The 26,479-nt window shown below is 30.2% G+C and overlaps 1 protein-coding gene across 2 annotated transcripts; it reads right to left on the bottom strand.

The window, feature by feature from the left end:
• Positions 1 to 14,175: 14,175 nt before the first annotated feature.
• On the bottom strand, positions 14,176 to 23,891 carry LOC114424613 (rhamnogalacturonate lyase-like). 2 transcript variants are annotated; one of them, XM_028391479.1, is made up of 17 exons: positions 23,777 to 23,891; positions 23,452 to 23,572; positions 21,541 to 21,622; positions 21,002 to 21,123; positions 20,822 to 20,872; positions 20,350 to 20,469; positions 20,106 to 20,225; positions 19,467 to 19,602; positions 18,742 to 18,924; positions 17,364 to 17,519; positions 17,147 to 17,253; positions 16,781 to 16,874; positions 16,382 to 16,523; positions 16,132 to 16,291; positions 15,378 to 15,494; positions 14,866 to 14,992; positions 14,176 to 14,769 (listed from the first exon to the last, which is right to left on the bottom strand). In XM_028391479.1, the coding sequence occupies exons 2-17, from the start codon at positions 23,547 to 23,549 to the stop codon at positions 14,524 to 14,526; spliced, it is 2,061 nt and encodes a 686-aa protein (XP_028247280.1). In that variant the 5' UTR covers positions 23,550 to 23,572; positions 23,777 to 23,891; the 3' UTR covers positions 14,176 to 14,523. The 2 variants fall into 2 exon arrangements, with proteins under 2 accessions (XP_028247280.1, XP_028247279.1); XM_028391478.1 differs by having other exon boundaries at positions 16,132 to 16,523.
• Between the last annotated feature and the right edge of the window lie 2,588 nt (positions 23,892 to 26,479).

Here is a 26,479-nt window from a genome sequence, read left to right as displayed (position 1 = left end):
AACTTGTGAGATTTTTATTATTTTTTCCTTTAATCCAAATTGCTTGGTTCTTTTTTTATAATTTTGGTCCAGATGTCTATAAAATTCAGTAAAAGTTTTAGCTCAAAAAACGTAGTGACCAATTCCCAGTAATTTATACAAGTTCGTATGTTCAAGCTGCCAGCACCAGCGATTTCAACCTAGAAATCAAGAGTAGTGTTTATGTTGCTTAAGGCTTGGATAGTTACAATTTGTGTTTGCTTATGCTCAATTATATTGAATAACACAATTCAAGAGAGCTTAAGACTTATTTTGATTCACAAATCCAGCCACAACTCAGCACCACAACTCAACTTCATCATAGGCATCATGTAGGAAACTTAGAAAAAAAAATAAGAGTTCAACAACAAGACTACTTCTAGGAATTGATTTAGAACATGTTATGAACTAAATAACATGCATGAATTAGACTCAAAATTCAAAAGATAGGCTAAGAATGACAAGAATACATGAACAAATGTATCTAGAATTCAATCAACAAAATAAAAATTCAACACAAACTTAGAACATAATGTGACAATTACTATGACTAAACATGACTCTAAGACAACATGGATTAAGTGATTTACACTTAGATTTTTGTGTTTTTTTTCTAATCAATATTTTGGAAGAAGATTTAGATCTAAGGTTCAGCACAAGAATATTATGAATGAAAAATGATAGAACCTAAAATCAACACAAAAACATGATTCAAGAGTAGATCTACAAAATTTGAACCATAGAAATGCAAGAACAAGTGTAGATCTAAGATTTAATCGGTTTATTTTTTTTTAATCTACTCTAAACAGCACCAAACCACAAGAAAATGGAGGATATACATGGAGAATAAGATGAAGAACAAGGAATTGAAGAGAATTCACCGAACAAAAAGATAGAGGAAGCAAAAAAACATCACCTAGATGAAGATGCTCTTGATACCACATGATGCAAGCTCCATTGGAGCTTGTAGGCCTAGGATCTTCTTCATCAATGGATTCCTTTGCTTCTTGGAAGATGAATGGCAGCGGAATGGAGAAAGGAAGAGAGAGAGGAGACGCCACTTCAAGGAGAAGATGAGTCTAGAAGAAGCTCACCACCATAGGAGGCCATGGATAAGAGCTTGGAGGAAGAAGGAGATGAATGAAGGGAGGGAGAGAAGAGCACGAAATTTTGTGCTCTAAATGAGCTTTGAAATCTGAAGTTTAATATTCAAATGATCAAAGTTGAAAAAAATGCACACACATGACCTCTATTTATAGCCTAAGTGTCACACAAAATTGGAGGGAAATTCAAATTTCACTTGAATTTGAAATTGAATTTGTGGAGCCAAACTTTGGAGCCAAAATTTCACTAATTATGATTAGTGAATTTTAGTTATGGTTCATCCCACTAATCCAAGATCAATTCCAAGATTCTCCACTAAGTGTGCTTAGGTGTCATGAGGCATGAAAAGCATGAAGGACATGCACAAAGTGTGACTATATGATGTGACAATGGTGTGTAGTAAGCAAATGCTCACCTCCCCCTCTAAAATTTAATTGGATTGGGCTTCTATCAATTCAATTAAATTTATTTCCAACCACACACATCAAATATCCACTTAGTGCATGTGAAATTACAAAACTACCCCTAATACAAAAACTAGTCTAGGTGCCCTAAAATACAAGGGCTGAAAAATCCTATATTTCTAGGGTACCCTACCTACATTATGGAGCCCTAAATACAAGGCCCAAAAATAATGAAACCTTAATCTAATATTTACAAAGATAAGTGGGCTCGTACTTAGCCCATGGGCCCGAAATCTACCCTAAGGCTCATAAAAACCCTAGGGCCTTCTCTTGCATCTCTGGCCCAATCTACTTGGAGTTTTCTATCCAATGCCCTTGCGGGGTAGGATTGCATCATTTGAACTATTAAACTTCATAGTGGTCAATGTACTCATTAATGTCCCAGCAACAAACTTATTAGCTGTTTGAGAGGGCTCTCCCACTGACCCCATAAACCTTTTAGCGCTTTCAATTTTAGGGAGAGTTGTCTTAATACTGTCTGCAACAATCATTCTCATCAACATTAGGCTGAGTCTGTTAGATCTTTCCCAAACTTTATAATGAGTTTTCTCTTCATTGCTACTAGCATCAATAATAGTAACAAACTTCTCTTCCAACATAACAAGATCATGATCGAAAACACCGAGGTAAAATTGGACTTGTCGGCCCAGCAGAGTGCTTTCGCCGTTGGTGTTCTTTCCGATCTCTACGCATTTCACCGTTCCACCGGAAATTCCCTCTGCCCCTACCGTACTCCAGCTTGGTAGTTTCCACTGCTTGTCCAGGGTTGAGCCCTGACATTTCAGTCAGAGAAGTTAAACCCATTAAAATTGGCACAGATGAAACATAAGAATTAAGTGAATTGAGAACATGTATTACATAATAAAATTCACATAAATATTTTGAGACATAAAATATATTTCATACATATGATTCATTCAGATAACGGTCAATGTATATTGATGTTCTCCTTTGGGTGATACACCAACACACAACATACAAACATGATGATGCTAATAAAAATTCTTAACATTATTTGGCAATTAAATATGCACCAATTAGTAGTATCTATTTCCTTTGGGTATATAAATCAAATTAAATTAGATAGCACAAAAGGATAAATATGAAATCTTTCTCCAAATTTAATATATACAATTCAAAGTACCCACTATGTAAAGTTTTTCTTCATTGAACGCAATCAAAATAATATAATTTTACGCATTCATACCCTTTTCAATATAAGATTTCATACTTGCAGCGAAAAAAAATTCCTAAATTTCATAATTAAGATTCATGCATAATTGGAAGAAATTAAATCATTCTTGAAGAATTATAAATTTCATAACACATGCTCTGATACCACATGTAAAACATTAATGGATCTCATATATTATCAATTATAGAAAACTAACATGATCTTGAAACACATATGATTCTCACAAACAATAGATAAACACATAATGCGTACCTTTCTCCACAGGAAGACTTGTACCTTTCTCCATATGAAGACTTCTTTCAGGTGTACTTTGATTTCCTTGGAAAATGAGTGAAATAAGATTTCACTCCTTAGACCTTTTTTTCTGCCTTTCTTTATGTTCGTGATGACTATGAGTAAGAGAAAACACTTTTGAAGAGGATCTTATTTCACGTTAGTGGGTATTAATCCCCTTTTATAACCACTACTCTCATCAAGTAGCAGTTACCTCTAGAAATTTCTCTTAATTGATTTAATTACAATTTAATCCTTAATTATTTATTTATTTATTAGTCCCTACATAAGTCACATGACTCTCACATGAGACATTAATTCTATCGTGCCCCTTCCTTTGGGCTTTCTTCCTTATATTCTCAAGCATCCAAATATTAATCAGTTAATTAGAAAGGGAGTTGCATGTCATTTTGTTCCATACTTGGCCAGCAAAAGGAGGATCTCTGTGCAAGTGCATGTATGATAGTCTCACTACTGGTACTACACAATGGGAACACATGCATCATCAGCTTATCCTCTTTTGAAGCACTCAACATTCGTAATGCGCTCGGAACCTTTATCTTTTTACACTACAACAAATATAACATACTACTATTATATATTACTTCGTAACAAAACTCACGGGCTCTGTTAGACTGTCCCACACGCACGTCCTTCCCGTTTATTGAAAAAGTTGAATTTTTTGTTAAATAATCTATGAAAATAGATCAAAGGGAATATATTTTGATAACTTTTTTTTTGTTTTTCACATTTTCGTATAAATTTATGTCCCTCAATTTATTTCTATATCTTACTGCATTAATACATGTAATAATGAAAATATAAAATAAGAAGAACACACAAAGTATAACTGATAAAAAAATAATTACACAACCTGATACAAAAAAGTAATTTTGTTGTTTCACATTTTACTAGTTTATTACCGGAGAAAAAAAATGTTATGCAATGATAAAGTTGATGCAACGTATGTTCTGAATGAGTGTGCAGATTTTATAAATTGTAAGGAAATATTACAATTTATTTGTTTCAACTTTTATATCTATAAATAATGATATCAATTCTTCTACTTGCATAAATGAAATCAATCGCGAAGGTGTTGGACATGGGAAATGGGGTATAGACTTAGTAAATGCAAATCACAACTCTCGTAAAAGAGTCTTAATTATGTTTTCAAGTGGTAGTAGCAGTGGTTGTGTTCTTTACTTTTGATGTTAAGGAGGTGATTAGGGGTAACTCAAGAAGTGGTGAATGAAACCCAAAGAATTTGGATGACGAGAGGCAAAGGAAATAAGCTTGAAGAGTAGGTGGATGGACAGTTTAATCAATTAAAAGTTTTTTTTTTTCATTTATTCTGAATCACTCTCCCCTCTCCTAATTTGTTGTACTTAGTGACAATGGAGACAAACATAATGTCTTGTGAATACCAATCCCAGTTTCAGCTTTTTTTTTTTTTTTTTTTTATTTACAAGACTTTCTCAAGACTGTATAAAATACAAGGAATTAAGAGTTGTATTTGATACCCTCTGGTACGTTTGTGTCGTGGTGCATATTTAGCAGAATTCTTTTTTTCTTTTTAATTTTTGATTTGTTTTAAAAAAGCATTAATAAATTTTAGAAAACTAAAAGCAGAAAAAGAAACTCTAAAAACGCCACGTAATTATAAACCTGTTTTTAAAATGGCTTTTATAATTTAAATCAACAGTAAAAAATAATTTAAAAATAATTTATTTTTTTAAAAGTAAAAATTATGATTTTAAAAATTTTAATATTTTGAGAAAAGGAAACAAACAAAAAATATTAATATAAAGAAACGTAATAGCATAATAATAATAATAATAATAATAATTAAAGGTTTATTTAATTTCAAAATGCATTTTTTTATTATTTCTTGCATTTACAAATAATTATAAATATATCATATTGTTTCTTTGTTTAAAAATACACACAGGAAACAATTAATTAACTTAAAAAAATTATTTCCTTTATTTATATAAATATTTAAAAATAGTATAGTAAAACAATCAAATGATATTTTTGTAATTATTTTAATAATAATAACCAGAAAATGAAACATGATGATGTCTTGCACAACATTATTATATATATATATATATATATATATATATATATATATATATATATATATATATATATAATTTTCTAAAAAAAGCTAAAAATATTTAAAATTGTCCAACAACTTCAAGTTTTTTAATTTCTTATTTTTAATTTTAACTCAATAGTAACTTATAAGCTAAACCAAATTAACTCTAAATTCTCATATGCTTAGTATATAATGTAAAAAATACAAAGAAAAGTACAAACTAATTATTTGTTAAAATGCTTTATTGAAGAAATCAAATGAGAATTTAAAAGGGAAAATCAAGACTAATCTTGAAGAAAGTTAGAGCAAGCCAACTTTGTTAAGATAAATGAATACTGCATTTGAAAAACCAAGAGATGGAGTTGTTTGTCTTACTAAAGACTTATCTAAAGATCATCCTTATCCAATTCTCCATTTGATCCTGATAAATGTAACTTATGTGATAAAATTGGTCACTCAAAATTCATATGCATCCACAAGAAGAGGCAAAAGTTTAGACAATTCAACTATCCCTTTTAATTATACCCATATATGGATCCATTTTTCTAAAGAATTGATCTGAAACCGGACTATAACTCTTTTTTAAAAATAGTTTGATTAACCAAATCATTTTTATAAAGTGATTTGGTTCAGGTTTTTCTCCAAAATAAATTTGTAAGTTGTTCGATTCAGTTTTGGATCAATTCAAATTGGTTCCTTTAGTTTCATACCCCCAAGTCATAAGTTTTTTTTTTTCTCAACTCTACCATTCTTGAATATAACATTAAAGAAAATGTCATTTAATTATTGGTTGTTTGAAATGTGGACACACACATAAGGCAACAATTGTAGATTAAGATGAATTTTTTTTTTTATATATATCAATAACTTTTTTCTAGCTAATCATGCTTTTCCACTAGCTCTAATATATATTTTTTGATGTGTAGGAATTGAACATGATACCAAGGGTTTATAACACTCACACACATTCTACTAAACCAATTAAACTAAACCCCTTTCTTGTTCACTAACTCTAATATGAAAAAGAATAGAGCAAATTATATTTGTCTCCCTACCATTAGAAAATATGATTTCTACATCGGTTATTTATGACTTTCAACATCGGTGTTGAAAGTGCCGATGTTGAATGTATTATCGTTAACATCGGTTTTAAAAAACCGATGTTAACGTTAAATTTACAATATCGGTTATTTAAATAACTGATGTTGATAATAAGAATTACACCCAAAAATATGTATTAATGTTGACAGTTAACATTGGTTTTTTTGAAAAAACCGATGTTAATGTAACTTAACATCGGTTTTTTTTTTTTTTTACAGAAAACCGATGTTAACGTATGTGTTAATGTTGACAGTTAACATAAGTTTTTTTGGAAAAACCGATGTTAATATCCAAAACGTTAACATCAGTTATTTGTAGAAAACTGATGTTAACATACGTTAACATCGATTTTCTACAAATAACCGATGTTGTTTTCAAGAATTTTTTTTAAATACTCTCTCTGTTTTTACAAAAAAACCAAAATTTAACCTGTAAATTTAAAATCAGACCACATAGCATATATGATTTGCATTCTTCTTTCAAATAGGTTTTAGCAAAAAACTAGCTAGTAAACTATTAATTGTAAAAAATCAATTGATAACTATGAATAACTATCAACAAAGGTTATTCAATGTTAAAATGAAATAGCAATTGTAAAAAATGTAATGCAAAGTACGATAAACTAATTAAGTAACCTAAAGTTACATAGTTCCCTAACATCCTATGTTTGATTTCTAACTTTTAGATAATATTGTGTTAGTAGTACATAAACAAAGGGGCAGTACATAAATTATGTCTAATGCTGATATGACTTGTTTATGTGCTATGCCAGTAGTATATTGCTCTAATTCATATTGATTTATGTAGTCATTTGGACCAAGGAATCATTCAACATTAGGGTTTACTTGCTTCTTATCCAGAATAGAATATATCTAATACATGATGTTTCTATTAATAATATAGTTTATCAGTCACACTAAAAGAATAGAACAACATTGCTAGTTAACTCAAACTTGAAGAGTGCAATTGATAAATGGACAACCCAGAAGAAAGCAAACCACCAAGGTAGAGGTACTCCCTATGCCTTGCAACTAAATCTGCCGCAGAGAAGCAACCAAAAGCCAAAGAAGAGAAAATAAATATTAAAACTTGGCATATACAACTTAATGTCTATGGTTAACTTTCTTATTTAATCCAGTTTTTAGCAGAAGAGAAACCAAATGATCGAAAGAAGAGAAATGGGAAATGCCAAGATAGAACAAAAATTCTGATTGTAATTCATTTTTACGTGTTGCTGATTTTAATTACCAACATGCTTTCTTGTGTGTTGCTGATTTTAATTACTAATTCATTTGCTTCTATGTGTTCATATGTGCATTCTTTCACTTTGTCATTGAAAATTCCGAAAAAAAATGTGTCCATACATCATAAAAGAAAAAATTGTTTCAGCTTATATACAATGGAATTATTTGTAGAGTGGTTATGCTTTGTAGTAGAGATTATTTTAGGGTCTAAATAACATGTCACCTTCTTCATCTGTAGGCCAAACAAATTAATTTTGGGTTTATGTCTCTACCTTGCTCAACCATTTAAAGCTTTTGATACATGAACTGTATCTAATTGAAGTCAATTTTTGTGTATATCTTAGAGTGAAATTTTAAGTAGGATGGAATCTTCATCCTCTAACAAAGTGATAAATGCAGGTTATCATGTATGCCAGTAATTAAAGGAATAGTACTGCCAATAATTATAATATCATCAACATACCCAAGGAGATATACAAGGCAAATTGACCAAATTGGGTTATTATAGAATAACAAAACTTGAAACTTTTGGAAAAATCGGTGGTTGAATCTTAAATCCTATTTTTGACATATTATGGGTCTCAAACGAACATTTTTGTCAAAAATTACAGCCGTTTGAAGTTTACTTGCCACAAACCTTAACTAAAGTAAGGTAGTCTAAAGCATGGGGGTTAACTATGGAGTATGGGGGTGGTGAAAAACAACCATATAGGGTTTAACTTAATAAAGCTCATTTCAAGAAATTGCAGAGAAGGAATTACCTGACTAAGAAACTATGGACTATGGGGGTTTCTGTTCCTAAAATGCTGAAAGTGCAATGTTGGTGTTGGTGTTAAATGTTGAAGTCAAACTCCAACAGACCCCAGCGATCACGAACCCCGACGGCGGTCACGAACCCTAGCGACGACGATGGTGAGGAGGAGGCGACAGTGACAGGTCTTCGTGGTGAGGGAGAAAAATGCTTTTGTTTCTGAGACTGAGCGCGCGGGGGGAAAGAACTTTTTGGTCTATAATACAACATGGATTTTATAAAGAAAACCGATGCTAACATCAACTGGTTAACATCAGTTTTTTAAAAGACCGATGTTAACCAGTTGATGTTAACATCGGTTTTTCAATAACCGATGTTAACCAATTGATGTTAATATCGGTTTTTCAATAATTGATGTTAACTATATTATGTTAACATCGATTTTGTCAAAATCGATGTTAACTAACTCGACTTATTTACAGAAATGTCACCGTGCTTTTCTTAACATCGGTTTTTTGAAAAACCGATGTTAATCGTGCGATGTTAAATCTATATTTTGTAGTAGTGCCCCTTAGATCAACACTTTTACATAGGCACCCACTATTTCAAATTGGATTTTTTTTACCTCTCCTAAACTATCACTGGTAATAATAGTGTTAATTTTTTTAAAAAATTAACCAAACTAGCCTTATCACTCAAGCACACACATTGTCATTCTCCTTCTTTTATTATGAGAGAAACTCGAAAGCTCCAATACGTTGTGCTAGGGATTGTGACAGTTGAGTTGATTGATCATAAAGTGGTTGCTCAAGTGATGCGTATTACTAGAAAATAAATTTTTAACATCGATTATTGAGGACTTTCAGTATCGGTTATTAATCGATGTTGAAAGTATAGACGCTAAAAGTAAATAACAAATAAATCCTACAACATCAGTTTTATAAAAAAAATTAATGTTTTATAGTAAGAAATAACAAATAAATGAGTAAAATTTGTACAAAACAACATCGATTTCTATAAAAATTAATGTTAAGTTAGACTTACAACATCAGTTTTTTTTTGTACTCCCTAACATTGTTTTATACTAAAAACTGATGTTGTATTCTAGTAACCAACATCGGTTTTTAGTGAAAACTGATGTTGTTGTTAATCGATGTTGTTTACAAAAATCGATGTTGTTTATTGGATTTGTTTAATATGTTGTTTGTTTTTTAATTACCCGAAATTAACTTGCAAATTGAAAATAAGAACCAATCCAGATAATTTTCAAACAGTTTTTAGCAGAAAATTCATAAAAATTGAATATTTACTATGAATTAAAAATAATATTTAAATTAATTAAAGTTAATAAATAAAATGAATTGTAAAAAGTGTAAATTAAGAAAACTACAATTCTAAAATTACTTAAACACCAATTTTTCATTTTTAACTTTCAGATAATATGTTGCCTACTGGATACGAAGTGTCTTCATTCTCTCTGGTTACAATGGTCTTGCATCATTAAAATGTTGCATGTTATAATAAAGCATAAGTTAATAAGCATATATAATATCAATTATAAAAAATTGAATTACCTTTTAAGTAAACAATTACTGTTTCCAAATTATTCTTGAAACTTCCTAAGATTATCGTTAACATCCAATGCATTGCGTAGTACCCGCACTCAATGTTTCCTTTTTGCTTATTACACTAAATACATTATGAAATTTAGATATTCAAAGTTAAGAACAAATTAGTGTACTTAGTAATAAAAATATAATTTTGAAGGCAAGAAGCATTGTTTAAATCACTTAGTTTAACAATTCATTTAGTAACAGACTTGAATTTACTTTGTTAACTATCATCAAATCCTTTCAAAGCATTGTTCAATAGAAACATGCATGCGTATTATACAATTAAAATATTAATGTTCCTGACTAATGATAATTTAAATCTATTATAAAATACAACTAATATATTAATAATTCCTTTCAGGTAGTTGTTAGGCTTATTGTGCAAGGAATAAAACCAGATGACAACATTGTCCTTAGGACATATGACGACCATTTACCAATGTGCATTGCAGTGGAGAACAGTAAGTTATTATAGTGCATTCATCATTTAAACTCATTTGTTCAATTTAACTTACCCATTCAAGTAGGCTCCTAGGTACACATCCATCTTTGAATTCTACATCCAGTTCTTAATATAAATTTTTGATTGAAATTGCGATTACCCAGACCTTTGTATGGAGTATGGCTCGAGGAATCCATACACATCGGTATTCCCCGCTTGCATACTTGTCTTAGTCATTGCCTATTATTGTTAAAATAAAGCAAATTATGTATGTATTTAAAACAATAAGTTGGCTAATAAACAATAGTGTAAAGTGACTTACAAAATCCATAATTGTATAACAAAGATACTTAGACATTAACCATTGTGTGCTATTTCAGAAAGATCTTCATGCTTTATTTACAAGGGAAAGTTGTCATTATACACCCCAAACACAGTAGCTTCCCACATAACCTGCAGTGACTATGTTGGATATCCCTGATGGGGAAATAGATTGGTTAAAGAGTTTTTTAAGCATTTATGGAGGGGGATGACTTAAAATCTTTAATTATCCACGATCAGTGCATTGACGGTGCCCATGTTTCATACTTCATATTGCATGGAAATAGTATAAACTTTGTCAGTAAGTACTTGTAGTTTCTCATGAGGAGGAATACTTGTACTTGAGGGCATGTCACTCGGTTTGAAACTCTCTTTAGACTTAGGCTGATCACCGTTAGGGGGGGGGAGTTGCCTGTGCACCACAGGGTGACCTCGACACTTACTGCCTAGTTTTCCTAAGTGAGAGTGTCGTGTGGACACACTTAGGCTATTTCCTTGAGGATGGTACCACATTGCATTTGAGAGTTGAGATTAGGTGCATGCATCATACTGAGCATGATTGATTGGAATTGTGGATGGATGATGACTATTTGTTGAGTGTGTATTGGACTGATGAATGTTTGTGTAAGCTTATGATATTTGTTAATGTTTTCTTACTAATTGTGGTTATTTGATTTTTTTATTAATTTATTTTATAATAAACTCACCCCTCGCAATTTTTGTGCCATGTGATTGGTACATGTGATGATTGCAAACCTTTCATGGTAGCAGAATGACAGCAGTAGAGTATGTGAAGTGGGATTCTTTTGCGGAGCTGCCATGCCGACGTGATGACGTTGAGATTATTTTGGTAGAGTTGTGTTTGTTAATCAACTCCTCCGTAGCTGGTTTCATAATTCGTTTTTTTTGAATTGAGGATGTAAATCACAGATTTAATTATATGTATGAACTAATTTACTTTCCATTATGTGAATGATGTGTACTGAGTTACTATACCTATATATATATATATATATATATATATATATATATATATATATGTATGTATGTATGTATGAATGTATGTATTCATTTATGTAATGGTGTGTTGTTTGGTGAATGTATATCATGAAAAATTTACTTTCATTTTTCATAAGCAAATTAACGGGGTTTTCCATTAAAAATTAAAATTTTCACGGTTTAGAGTAGTGATATCGTATCGATGAGGTGGGTCGTTACATTCTACGATTTAGGGTTCCTCGATTTTTGGCTGATTGAAGGAGTTTGTTGGTAGTTGGTGGTGGTTTGAGTGCAAAGGTGGGGTTGTAGTAGGTTTGACATGCCTGTAGTTGGTGCATGCTCCGTCTCATTCACCTACCACTGTCGACTCTCCACCATCTCCTCCTCTAGCTCCCTCCGAGTCGCCCCCTGGTGTTCCTTTCGTCACTCCTTCGTCAATCTTCTCTCCTCCGTATGAAGCACCAACTCCCTCTTCCTCTCAAAATGGCAATGCTTTAAACGGATTCACCATCATTGGATTTGTTGTCATTTTTGCTGCAATTTTGCTCATGTAGAGAAACTAGAGAGAATTTTGTGGATTTATCTTTTTTTTTTCTCTTAATATTGTCACAGATTTACGCGAATTGTGAATTCTAGTACTTCATTTTTGGTTGCTTTTTTCTATAATGTGAGAAGATCCATTATTTCCATTATTTTGTGTATTGTATTTATGATGATGAATGAACATTTTCATGATCTTGATCTTTTTTCATTTCCATTCCATTATTATTAGTAATTTCTTAATTATAAAGATAGCCTTAATTTTGTATGGACATAACCTAAACTCATCTCAACTTTAATTTGTTTGGGATGTATGGTTGGATACATTTAAGAGAAGATAGTAGAAAAAAGAGAAATTTACCTTCAGCGCCTTCCATTTTTGCATTTCGAGAAACAATCTTAGTTTCTAGCATGTCATGTGAAGAAGAAATTAAATGGTAAAATTGTTATTATATTTTTATTAAAGTAGCATGTGCAATGCACACGATATATTTTTGTTACCAACATCTTAATTGTGACTCTGTAGGTTGCTATTGTAATAGAATTGTAAAAGTTAAGGGTTAAGGGGTTGTGTGTAGGGGTGGAAATGAGCCAAGCCAAGTTTTATTAGGCTTGAGCTCGGCTTGAGTTGAATATATAAGGCTTAAGCTTGGCTCATTACCTGTCATAGGCTTTTTTCTAAGGCTCGGCTCGGTTTACATAAAAGCCTGGCTTGGCCCACGAGCCTATTTAAAAGCTTGCTTAAAGACATATTTGGTTAATTAATTATTTTAAAACCTAGTGAAATATTAACTAAAAAAAGAAACTTATAAAATTTTATATAAGTAATGTAGAAATCCAAAAATAATTGATAAACAAAATCATATTGAATTCAAGTCGTTAAAGCACAAAGTATATCAAATGAAAATAAAAAGAGCATAATATTAAAAAATGTATGGATTAGAGATGGTTTACACTAATAAAGCCAAACAAAAATTATTATTAGTTAAATTAACAATTTTTAATCCAATTTTTGAATATATAATTATATTAAATATTTTTAAAAAGAATATATCTACAATAATTTCATCTTAGTCTACTCAAGTCATATCTTATATACTATTGATCGAGGTCGTACCCGAATTAAATAAACATTAAAAATGCAATATCTAGGAAGTGATCCTAGGTCGTCTCCCAACGAGCAATGATCAACCAAACGTTCATAACAGATAATAATAAAACAGTAACGAATTGTAAATTAAACAGCAAGTAAATTTGAATTAGAAAACAATAGAATTAAAACATGTTTCCCCTTGATTCACAAGCAATTCTCTTATTCTAGGTTATGAGAATTTATCCTTAATCAGTTCAACCACTTAATCCAATCCTAAATTAAATTACTAAGGGAAAATTAACATAAAGCTATCATTATGTGATTAAACAACACATACACCAATTAATCATGAACGAAACTGATCATTAAGCATGAATGTAAATTAAGCGCAAAGACAATTAATCAAACACTAAGCATGCATGGATTAATAGCAACAAATACAAAGTAATTGGTGAAATGGAAAAACTGATATGTATTCAATAGTAATAACAAAACATCAAAGAGAACTGTGCTTGATCCTCAAGAGAAAACAATGTTGGAGACTTAGTCTTCCATTAATCAATAGAAATGAAACTGTAGATTGAAGCCGAAACGAAATTGCAGAAAACGAATTTTATTCTACGTGAACAGTGTGCATGAACAGTAATAAAAATTAGAATTCTAAAATCCTAGAATTATTCTCCTCTCTGAAAAAAAAACTCCATAAACTGAAATCTTGGTGTTGTTATATAGGTCCTCAGCCCCAAAGCTCACAAATCTATTTTAAGTCCAAGCCCATAAACGAAATAAAATAAAATCTAGACAAGATAAGATTGGATGAAATAAAATCTGGATAAAATAAAATCTAGATAGAATAAAATCTGGATAAGATAAGATTTGATAAAATAAAGTTATTATTATTGTTAGTTAAACAAGCTGACTTATCAAGCTTAACAAGCTTTTTTATAGTTTGAGCTTGACCTTTTTATCTAAAAAGACTTTTTAAAAAGCTTGAGCTTGGCCTTTATAGTAAATAAGCCGAGCCGAGCCAAACTTTACATAGACCAAGTCAAAGGCCCTCAACAAGCAACTCGGCTCATTTTCACCCATAATTGTGTGTAATGGTAATCTAAAGAGGGGTGTCCGTGTAATAAGTACTAATATGAGAAGAGACCAATGTAATTTGTTCAAAAGAACAAAACAAAATGCCTAGAGTCTACATACACGGTCATCTTGACCGTAGAGACGACTATTTTGACCATATAGACTTGAAAGTTAAACACAATTAAATCAGTGTTAATGGAGGTCGTTCTAAACGGATATAATCATACATAACTCCTTGAAAAGGGTTCATGGCTCTTGACTGCCTCAGATAGATGGTGTTGGTTCCTTTCACAAATCGATCACTTGGTACGTTAATGCTGAATAGCCTATATAATCCATGCACACCATGCCTTGCTATGGCACTATCTCCTCCCATTTTCCCCGTTGCAAAGTCTGGTGGATTAGCACTAGGGTTATTGACCCGAACCTAATGTGATAATCCCAATTTAGAAGTGTAATTATAAAATCATTAACTTTTAGTCATAGAGAAAATGGTTAATTAATTATGTAAAATTTTATGTACCTGAAGGTCAGCATCAGCAGTACATGCCAAGGCCAGTTGCAATGTGTAGTTTCCTCTTATTATTTGATTTGGATGTTCAAATACAATCTGCCATGTGGTTGGCTGGTATGTCTTATTTCCTGTGCTTCTGCAGCGCAATTTACAGTCAAAACTTTACAATTCTGATCACAAATCGCTTATTGACTTTTATATTAAATATTTTTCATCTCTCTTTTTATTTAATTGATTCAATTTAATTTTTTTATTAATAAAAAATTCAATTTGATCCTTTTAATTATCATGGTTGCATAAATGGTGTTAGCCAGATAGGAAACATCACTTTCATACATTGTGATCGTTAACACCTTTACAATCAATTAGATGGAAAGAGCATCATTGACGCAAATTTAAAAATTAAGAAACTAAATTAAATATTTTTATTAATAAAGAAACTAAAAAAAGAGGATCAAAGGACTAATTTAGCAAAATATATATATTGGAAATATATGAAAATTATGCTCAAATTTAATTACCTCGTAACATGAGCATAAAACCAATCCTTTCTATACTTGCTAACACCAACCGTGTAAACAAGATCATCATTTGGATATAGATCAGTATAACGTTCCCACAACCCGTATTGCCTAAACCTGTAAAAAATAGAAATACATTATAATTACGATTAAATTTAAACTTAAAAAGTAACTTTAAAATAAGCATTTTTATATAAATATTTCTTTTACTGTCCTCAACCTGGACTAATGATTTGCTTATTGCAACAATATTAATGGTCTCTAGTTCGAGACATAACAGGTTTAAAATAAAAAAATAGGTTTAAATATATTTTTTATTTAGAAATTAGCATTTTTTATTTTATTCTTATAATTTTTTTTAATCCTTATAAAATATATTTGTTTTTATTTTTTTTAAGCATTTGAGATAACACTTTTTTTATTGTTTAAAATATTTTTTATTATTTGAAGTACTAAAATAATATTTTAGATGGAAGAAAATGAAAAAAATATTAAATTTTAGACACCAAAAATGTATTTAAGCCTAAAAAATATAAGGATTTTTAAGAAAAAAATAATATTTACCAATTAAAACAAGAAGAAATCTATTTTTTTAAACCAAAATAGTTTAGACTAACGTATTAAAAAATAAAAAATTATTTATTTTATTAAAATAAACACTTATTTTAACAATTGGCCCTACATCAATAAAAGTGAAAAGAAAGACTTGCAAACAGAAACAGCAATTGTAAATTAATAATGGGTTTTGGATTACTTGTCTCTGTGCTCTTCGTTGTATAATTTGTTCATGAGCGTAGGATAAGGGTCTGGTACATAGAATTCTGCAGACGTGCGATCTGGAAACCCAATTTCCCATAGGGTTGGTCCATTTCTTGGAGGAACATACACAAGTGAATCCAATTTGATGACTCCTCCTAGAGGTTCAAACAAGTAATTGTTAAATTGGGCAAAGTAATGACTTATTTTGGCCTTAACACACAAGATGGTTAGGGAATAAATTCTACCTTGTGTGATGGTGATTGTAGCATTATATCTGTAATCACCAATGAAGCCAGGAATCCATGCATAAAAATTATAGTCACCTGGCACAATATTATTTATTAGGAAGAAACCCTTTGTATCAGCTCGAGTCCAGAATTGATAACCCTGTGAGTGGCATAAAATTTTCAAATCCATTTTAAGTACATCGATATAAAACAATTAAAGAAAGTAATAGTGTGTTTGGATAACTACCAGAATTGATTATGGAACTCAAAATCACAGTGAAAAGTTGAAAAAGTGGAAACAATTATCTATTGTTTTGGCTTTCAACGTGGTTCTGGAATTGATTGTGGGAAAATTGAATTTAATCCAAACGTGTTACCAGTAAAAATAAGTTTCATTGGCTCCAATTCCAAATATACCTTGCTTTCTATCTGCCATGATCCTTCATCTCCAGGCAAAGCTAGCCCAACATAAGCATTGTTAGCATATAGAAGTTTACCTACTCTGAAGTACCTGGTGAAGCATGGAAATAAAAGGAACATTAGCCACTTTTATATTTTTTGGTCTTAACCCTTTGATTTATTAGAAAAAAAATATTTTAATTAATTCGAAATTTGTTTGAGAAATAAAAAAAAAATTAATCAATAATTATTTTTGTTAAGGATCCATGAATAATATTCAAATAATTCAATTTTAATACTTTGGTTTTAGCCACTTTAATATTGATATCTATAGTATGGAATTGAAGTAATAAAATGTAGGCACAGGGCATTGATCACATTTACCTATCTTGGACTAATAATCTTCCCAAAACTATTCCCCTTTGATTCGGTGGAATGAAATCTACTGATTTAGGAAAATCGTAAGGCCAACTTGTGACTTCTTTAGATTGCTGATTGGTTACAGAACAGAATCAAATCACGTTTCATAAGTCATATCATAAGAACTTTAATAATTTTTTATATACAGTCACGGTTTTGTGCTGCTAGGGCTAACTGATACCTGCTGCACAGCATCTGACCAGAGGGATAGTATATCATCCTCTCTTGAAGCATTGTTAAAATAGGCGAATACAGGGCCAAAAACCTTTTTATAAGTCTCTCCTTGTTGAAATGCCATGGTTACCTCCTTGCCAGCATAGTGAGCACTCATAAACATCTGCACAAGATTAAGATATGCAAACTAGAAGTGAAATAATACGTACATGAAGTATCAACTTATATATTTTGGTGTATATATTTTATGATTAAATTGACCATGTCTTGGTAATGTAAAACGATGTTATACTGTGATTCTATTAAATATTATCTTTTATAATAAGTTTATTAATTTTTATAATAATTATTTAAAAGGTTATATATTAATATTAATTTCTGATTGTTTGACCGTGTATATTAGTTTTTTACTATGATCATTAAATTCATACTTTATCTGGTATTGGACTCGAGCCTTTAAGCGATTAATAGAGCTAATGAAAAAATTTGAAATTATAAGACCAATATGCCTATAAAACAATGGTGGGTATATATTGGAACCATATAATTATTTATTTTTAAACAGTAAATTAACATGTTATATCATTAATTTTTTTATATATAGAAAGAATCGCATCATAGGATATTGTCATGGGATATTATGGTGTTATGGTAATTGTAAAACATGTTACTTCACCATGACATTAAGAAGTATTATTTCTTATAATTTTTATTTTATATTTAAAAAATAAACAGTTTTATTAAAAAAATATTTTTATTTGTACACTAGTTAGTTATTTAGCTTTAAAATAATCTTTAAACATAAAAAATAAACTTAATTATATTTTAGTCAATGAAATTTAAAATAAATTTATTTTTGTTCCCAAATTAAAAAGAAAGAATAGTCTCTCAAATTTTTTTTAAAAAAATATTTTTAGTCTCAAAAGTCAAAGGACTTCAATAAAAAGTGTGACATAATACTCACAAGTAGACACGTGCTAAATGTTGGCAGCATAAAAAAATAAAAGTTGTCTTTCTTGGAACATTAAAAACTTATTTTTTAAAATTTAAGAGATTAATTTTTTTTTTCAATTTAAGAAAAAAATATTTTAAATTTGAGAGGCTAAAAATATAATTATCGGGTAAAAGTCTTTGAACCTTCCATATGCAAACACACTAAATTGGGATTTGGTACTGCTTTGTTTGGTTTCGTTCTTATGGTGGGTTTGACTTTTAAGAAATTGATGAAAAGAGAAGAGAAATTTGCAAAAGAATAACATAGGTCTCACATTTCTTTTTCTTTTTTTTTAATTTATTTTAAATATTTTCTTAATTTTTTAAATTTTTTTTTTTTTACACAATCAAACACACACCTCCTTATTAAGAAAGATGTTGAGGACACATACCGCGAGAGTGATGGGGCCAACATGGGAAGTAAGGTCCTGCTTGATGGGCCCAGCATTGCGAAACTCGTTGCTGGGCGTTATCATCCAGAAACCCACGGATGGTGCATTAGAAGAATCAACACTGATCCACCCATGAACATTGTTGTCCTTGTTCTCACATGAGTACTGGTATTTATCATCCACCTGAGCCCAACACAATTCAAAAACACAATCATTTCATTCGTTCATGGCGCTTTGAAGTTCGAACCAACAAAAGGTAAAAACAGCCGAAAGAAAATTGGCAAATAAAACAAAGCACACATATAAATCAACAAGTAGTTCTTGCTATAAGTTTTCTTTTTTTTTTTTTAATATAGTATTTGTATGAACAAGTCTCCATCCAAATTGCTAATTAATTTTTGTTAGGAAATTTGAGCATATATAAAATGGATTTTCCTTTAAATATGATTTATTTTATATTTCAGAATTAATTAGAAATCGATTTCTAAACTATTTAATTAAATAACATAAATTATTATCATTTATATCAATTATTATTGATAGTTATTGATCCAAGTGATATTAAGTATGATCCTTATATCTCAAGTTCGAGTCTTATGTGAAAAAATAATATAATTGAAAGAAAAAATCTCATCATAAATAATCAATTAATATATTATTAGACAAAAATTAGTTATTAACTAAAAATTGATGAATGTTTCACACAATTTTGTAATATTGCATACCTCTCCTCTGAATTTTGGGCTGATTGGTCTGGTTAATAGAACTGCTTCTGGGAATGCTAGGATTTGTCCAGCTTCTCTGTCTCTCATCGTTGGCATATTTCTCTGCCTTTCATCTGATATAGCCATGTAGTTAAACCTGTGTCGTTGATTTTTCCATTAGGAAATCACATAGTAATTTTTTTCTATAAAAAAATTGTTTGCCAAAATAAACTATTTTACTCTAGTCTAAATTTTTAGAGGATAGTTTTAATTAGAATTTTTTATATTGTGAATTAATCATAAATCATGTGATAAATTGATACATTTTATAGTAATTATTTTGAAAATTATAACTAGAGTAATTTCTAATTGAAAGTATAGAATTATTTACACAATAGTATATGAAAATTAAGCTTTTAATTTCTCAATAAATTTTTCATCTTACTTACATAAAGAAATTCACATGAGGATTAAATTAAAACAAATCAAACTTAAATTTTCATCTTTTGCATATAGTGTAAAAATTTTCATATAGTAAAATAATAAAAAATCATTTTGAATATAATTTTTAAAATAATTATTATAAAAATTAGTAATATTATCATGATCATAGTGCGTTATTATCAATACATTCTAATTAAACACTTTCTTTTTAATTACCTGTCTTTCTTGAGTTTGAATACAATCCTAATTTGGTCAATCTCCGCCGCGGGCAATCCTTCAGGGCGATCAAATATTGCATATGAATAAAACCCTGAATCACCATTTCGAAAAATGTATCTGCATACATAATTTAGTTTCATGTAACGCTAATTAGCGCTTATATATATTTCTTAACTAAGAATTATCCCATAATTAAATGTTCTCAAAACAATGGTACCAGAGACTAAGACTTATAATCCACCTCATGTCAATATTCATGGGGACACTTGAGTCATTCATGGATGATGTCCATGTTCTTGAGAATGAAACCTCGACCATATTCTCGTCAGCTGCTATAACCGAAAATTTTGTCCCGTATATTCTGCAGTATGTTTCCAATAATTATAAATTAGTCTCGTGAATTACTTCATTGCAGAATCGTGCATTACTTTATTATTGTACTAGTTTGTCATTAATTAACTATACGAATACACCCATCAATAATTTTTTTATTCATATGAATTAAATATGACGCGAAAGAATTTATAAGACTCACACGCACACGATTCAATTAATCAATCGTCTTTGTAATTAATCCTTTTTTAATTCATAAAAATCAATGAGAGGATAAAAAAATTATAACAATTTACACATCTTGTTTAATCCATTAAACTAGATTTTATTAGTACACGGTCAATAATTTAATATAATAATCCAGAAGACAAAAATTGTACCTCTGACAATTACTAGGCTTTCCCGGTGTATTCCAAACCACGTCCAAGTACCTACAAATATGAACACGTATATTCGCTCAATTAATTAAAGTATCTTATTATGCCTTATAGTCTATTTGACTTTATACCAAACTTGATTATTTAGACCCAACTTGAATTTCATATGAAGTAGGCACATACCCTCTATCTTGATCTTCGTTTTCATCTTCAAGTATATTGTGAATTCCGTTATATGATATTCCAAGTATGTTGCCCTCAGGCTTTGAAAAGGTAACCGCGACAATACCATTGTCAACCACCAACTGAAAAAAAAAAGTGAAAGTCCAAGACAAATGTTCGGGTAAAAAATGATGTACACGTTTCAGTCGAAAAGGAAAAATCTAATCCAAGATTTGATTTTTTTATTATTTTATTTTAAGCCACATTACTAATTTAATCCCTCTATTTATTTAATTAATTCAATTGGTCTATTTATCATTAAAGCTTTGATTTAATCTCTTAATTTTCAATTGATATAATGTTCTTCTTTCTGTCAAATTGATAGAATTGGCATTAACTTTTTATATACAGGGCACACTAAAAAAAAGTAATGAAATTAAAAAATAATAATAAGAGAATCATATTGAAATAATAAAATAAATAGAAGGACAAAATAGTCATTTCACGCTTATTTTATAATTTTGAACGAATTAACTATTCTAAAAGCCAGATGGTATCACCTGTTGGCGGTTGTTAGAATTCAGCATGACTCCAGAATTAGAAGTTCTCGATTTCTTGGCCAGGGTCTCCCTTAAACCTCTTCTGGAGATGAAGGACATGCATGGAAAGAAAAATACTTTAATAAATTGAGTGGAATAATTAATTGTCATGGACTATTGTTTGCGTTTGCAACAGGACAATATTAAAGAATGAACAAAGAATATGATGACAGCGAATTTGAATTAGAACTGGAGATAGTTGACTTGTGGATACATACATATGTCGGTTCTGGACAAATTTCATTTTCCTTTTTTGTCAAAATGTCAATTTTGTGAAATGGGAGAGAAACAATGAGAGACACTTACAGAAGTCAAAATTTTATTGGTTTGATTTTGAGATTTAATTTACTCACGTACTTTCGTGAACATATAAACTATGTACAAATTGCAACAAAAGAAAACTATCTACAAATATAAGCTATATTAGGAGACTGCCAAATGTTGCATAACAAGTGATTTGCATAAGATATGTACATATAAATTTAGGTATTCTTTAATATTTGTTGATATGCTTTTTGAACAGAAGACGGAATATTTCGTTATTTTTGTAACATATCATTATTATTGATGCAGAGTATGTGACAGAGTTCAAATTAATCAGATTGAATTGAGAAATATAAGCTGTATTAGGAGACTGCTAAATGTTGCAAAAAAGAAACAAAATATTATGTTAAACTAACTTTTTTAAGCATAAACTACTTAATTTTAATTTTATTTTGGTTTAAATACATTTCGCATCCCTATAATTTATAATTTTTTTTATTTTTGTCCCTATAATTTTATTTTTATTTTTGTAAAATGTGTTTTTATTTTTGTTTTATTTTTCAAAAACTTTAAATCACACTTTAAATAATAAAAAATACTTTAAAAAGTAAAAAAAATATTATTTAAAATATTTTAAGGATAAAAAATAAATAAAATACATTTTGTAATGTCTAAAACAAAAAAATTACAAGAACAAAAATAAAAAAATGTTAAATTATAAGGAAAAAAATATTTAAATAATTCATTTATAACCAAAAATTACTTTTTAATTAACACCAAATTTATAAACACTAACCTAAACTACACCATTAGGCATTAGTTACATAAATTACTACAAATTATCTGTGGTGCAGGTTAGTAGATACATAGATATATAGGATTCATGAGACATGTGAAATTAAAAGTCAGACAGGCCTAAGGGAATGACGTGGGGCAAAAATTGATTCCTTCCATTATCACAGTAGCTAACTTGTGAAATGTCTTTTCATTACCATGATAAACCATAAAGTAATTCACCCATATCACAAGCGAAAGTTAACTGAAAATAATAACCCATAGATTAACAGAAAAGCTAATAAAGGACATGGAATTCTAAAAGGTCTCATGTGATAGGAAACGGGAACACAAAAGACAAAGAAACCGTGACTCTTTCTGCTTATGCCCCTCTCTCTCTCATCATTTGTTTATTTTAACTAGAAATGCTACTTTTATAACAATAAAAAGGATCAGATAATTTTAAGACACTCCCAAAAATACTCCTCCTAATAAAGTTATAAATAGTTATAAAATATATATAAATAGTTATAAAAATATGAAATTGCATATTGTTAACCTTGAAGATATAAAATGGGCTAAATTATTGACAGTCTAATAAATTAATATTTGTTAGATAAAAAATTATTAACTTTTCTTAAAATAATTTTTCATGAAAAGAATAAAAACAACATCAAACTTGGAATGTTTTCCTTTTAGTGCTTTCATCTCATCATCATCTCATGTTTCTCTCTTTTGCTTTTCTTTTTGTTCTCTATGACACACGTAAAGATCATAGCAGATAAAAATGCAGAATTGCTAATGAGAAGCAAAAGAAGAGAGAGAAGAGAGAACCTTGATGTTGTCTTCTCAGAACAGACACCGAGCAAGAAACAAAGCCACCAAAGGAAAAAAACCCGTTTGCTCCTCCATCCCACCACCTTCTCCTTCATCTCTAAATAATATTATTATGAAACTGCAAGAAAATATATATATCATTAGCTTCATTTCATAAAAATGCTTCACAGGAATAAAAAAAATGCAAAAATTAACTCAGGTAATGCTGTTAAAATTGCAAGAGATTACTAAAAAACACCATCATTCCATGCGCATATATGGTTGCTAATGAAACGAATTTTAATTAACCCGAGAAAGAGAATTCTGAAAGAAATGGACGAACCTTTAGAATATCACAAAATGTATTTCCTTGTGAAATACAAAATTTAGAACAATGGGAGAAGAAAGGCAAACAGAACAATATTCCGAGTTTTTGTTTTCCCTCGGAATTGTTTGTCTATTCCTGTTCTCCGTTAATCCTTGGAACCTTAATGATACGAACCTTAAATAAACGTGCTGACATTTACTTGAGGACAAGTGAATGGCCTTTATATAGTATAATTGAAAATCAATGGCAAAGTCTAGCTTCTCTTTCATGTTACAATTATTTTTTTCCCATTTATTTTAGTTTTTTTTGCTAAAATGGGTTTGGTAAACCCCAGCCCTTCGGTTTCCACAATTTGACATCAAGGAAGTCTTTACCTTCAGCGTAGGGCGTGGTCCACTCGGGGGGCATGGCTGCCTTTTCACCAACGTATCATAGGGACAAATTAATAAAAGAACCCCCCCGCCCCCCAACTGAATCTCACATGGCAATTAGACTGAATAAGAATCAGAGCATAAGTGTAATAATTATTCAATTATTCATGTAGCAAAAACATTGAGAATTGATGAAAAGTTATTGGGATAACTGATTTGACACTTAAAATGAGATAAATGATCATTCTTGTCTATAAAGATATAAAGAAGTGATAATTTAGCTATTGAAAAAAAAAATTCTTACTTTTAAATATGTAAAAAATACAATAAGTATGTTTGTAGAATTATTTTGTCATTAAATTATAATTTTTAAAGATTAATTTAATATTAAATTGTTATTTTTAGGATTAATTTGATATTATATTGTACAATAAAATGTAATTGTTGCACTTTTTATACCTTTAGGAATTAAATTTGAAATTTCATTCTATTAAGAACTAAATTATCATCCTTTTACACTTTTAAAGACAAAATTGATTATTTACCTCACTTGAATTCCTTAGTTAAGGATTGAAATTAGATCCTTGACTTGGAACAGAATTGTGACTAGAGATTTTATTTTATCCTAAAATAGAGTAACTTGGTAGGAAAAGTATTAGTTGATGATCAAATAAAATTCTTAGATATTTCTTTGCTATAAAGATAAATTGACAATTGATGACTAAAATTCAACTTAATCAAAGTGTTGACAAAAAATGTTCAATAATCGTACTAAATAAAATATGTTTCTGTTAATGAAGTTGCTCGTGCTATTATACCAAAAGCTTGACAAAATTAGAGACGTGATTGGTAGCAAATTGAAATTAAACATGCCCCAAAGAACATATCGTCTAACATAATCCTGCTAGTAAAATGGGGGCGTTTGGTATGTACATAATTCACTACTAAAAAAAATAGTTTTTTACGAAGCACCTTCTAAGACGGTTCTTAAAAACCCGTCGTCGTATATGAGGCAGTGGAAATTTCATAAATATATGGTGTTCCAATGAAGACGGTTTTTCAAAAATTGTCTTAGAAACCACCATTCTAGGATGGTTTTACTAAACCGTCTTTATTTATTACGGTTCAACGACGATTTTGCACCTGCATCGTCGTTGTCTTTTCACACTATGCCAAGTTTTTACCACGTGATTTATCTTTTTTTTTTTCTTTTTTCTTGTAACGTATGGAAGACGCTTTGTCCTCTCTCACGGATGGAGGACACTTTTACTGGGGGCGCTTTAACTCAAGATATTCTCACCGCTACTATTGCCGGTACACAGGACCTCCTTTAAGAAACGATGGCCTTTGAATCGGTGACACAATTGCTCTTCTCTTTGTCGATGTCATCCTCGTCTCTCTCATAATCGCATTTGTCCCCTGTAAGTTCCAATTCCACATTCTCCCTTCTCTTTCAAATTCATTTCAAAGCAGAAGCTTATGTAACGTACGTTTATTAATTAATTTTAGATACGAAGATAGATTGGGACGCTTACATGTCACATGTTACCGGATTTCTTGGTGGAGAACGAGATTACCGAAACCTCAAGGGTGACACTGGTCCTCTCGTCTACCATGTTGGCTTTCTCTACATTTACTCTGCTTTCTAGTATCTTACCGAAGGACCCTACTCAGGTCACTCATCTTTTACTTCATCATACAAAATGCTTTTACAGAGTGCGCAAATCTTTAGAAACCTCATGGTTGGGTATTTTTTGTCTTAAAATAATCTTTCCATATTGTCAGGTGAGTTTCTCTTAGGCTTCAACATTGATTGGTTCTTGATTTGACAAGGTCTTTTACCAACAGCATCATCTTTCTTTCTTTATTTCTCACTTAATTTATTACATTATAGGTTAAACCAATTAGGTATGTTATTTTGCAAGCACTCAAGTATTGGACAATTCTTCCTGCTCCCCTCGATACTCCCGACCTTTTTGAAACTAGATCCTCCTTAAAATCAGGCATTTATGGATGGGGTCTCTTTACTCGTAGAGATATACAAGAAGGAGAGATGGTAACTTCATTAATTTAGGAGTTAGTCAACTGTAAGGTAAATACCTTACCACAATTTCTTCTTAAGACATTAAGTTAATGCTTGTTATGTTTGTTTGCAGGTTGTTGAGTATCATGGTGTGCACATAAGGCCTGGTGTTGGTGATCTGAGGGAAGAAAAATACCATTCAGAAGGCTATATTTATTTAAAAATTATTTGTGATTATGGTGGTGGGTAGAAGTTGTGGAGATATGTTATAATTTCCTTGACTTTATTGACTTAATTTTTGTAGCACAAAGTGCAACCAAGACT

This window comes from Glycine soja, chromosome 8, assembly GCF_004193775.1.
Source record: "Glycine soja cultivar W05 chromosome 8, ASM419377v2, whole genome shotgun sequence".
NCBI classification, from domain to species: Eukaryota; Viridiplantae; Streptophyta; class Magnoliopsida; order Fabales; family Fabaceae; genus Glycine; species Glycine soja.
The sequence above is the reverse complement of the archived record's forward strand: the minus strand, read 5'-3'. Positions and strand labels throughout refer to the sequence as shown.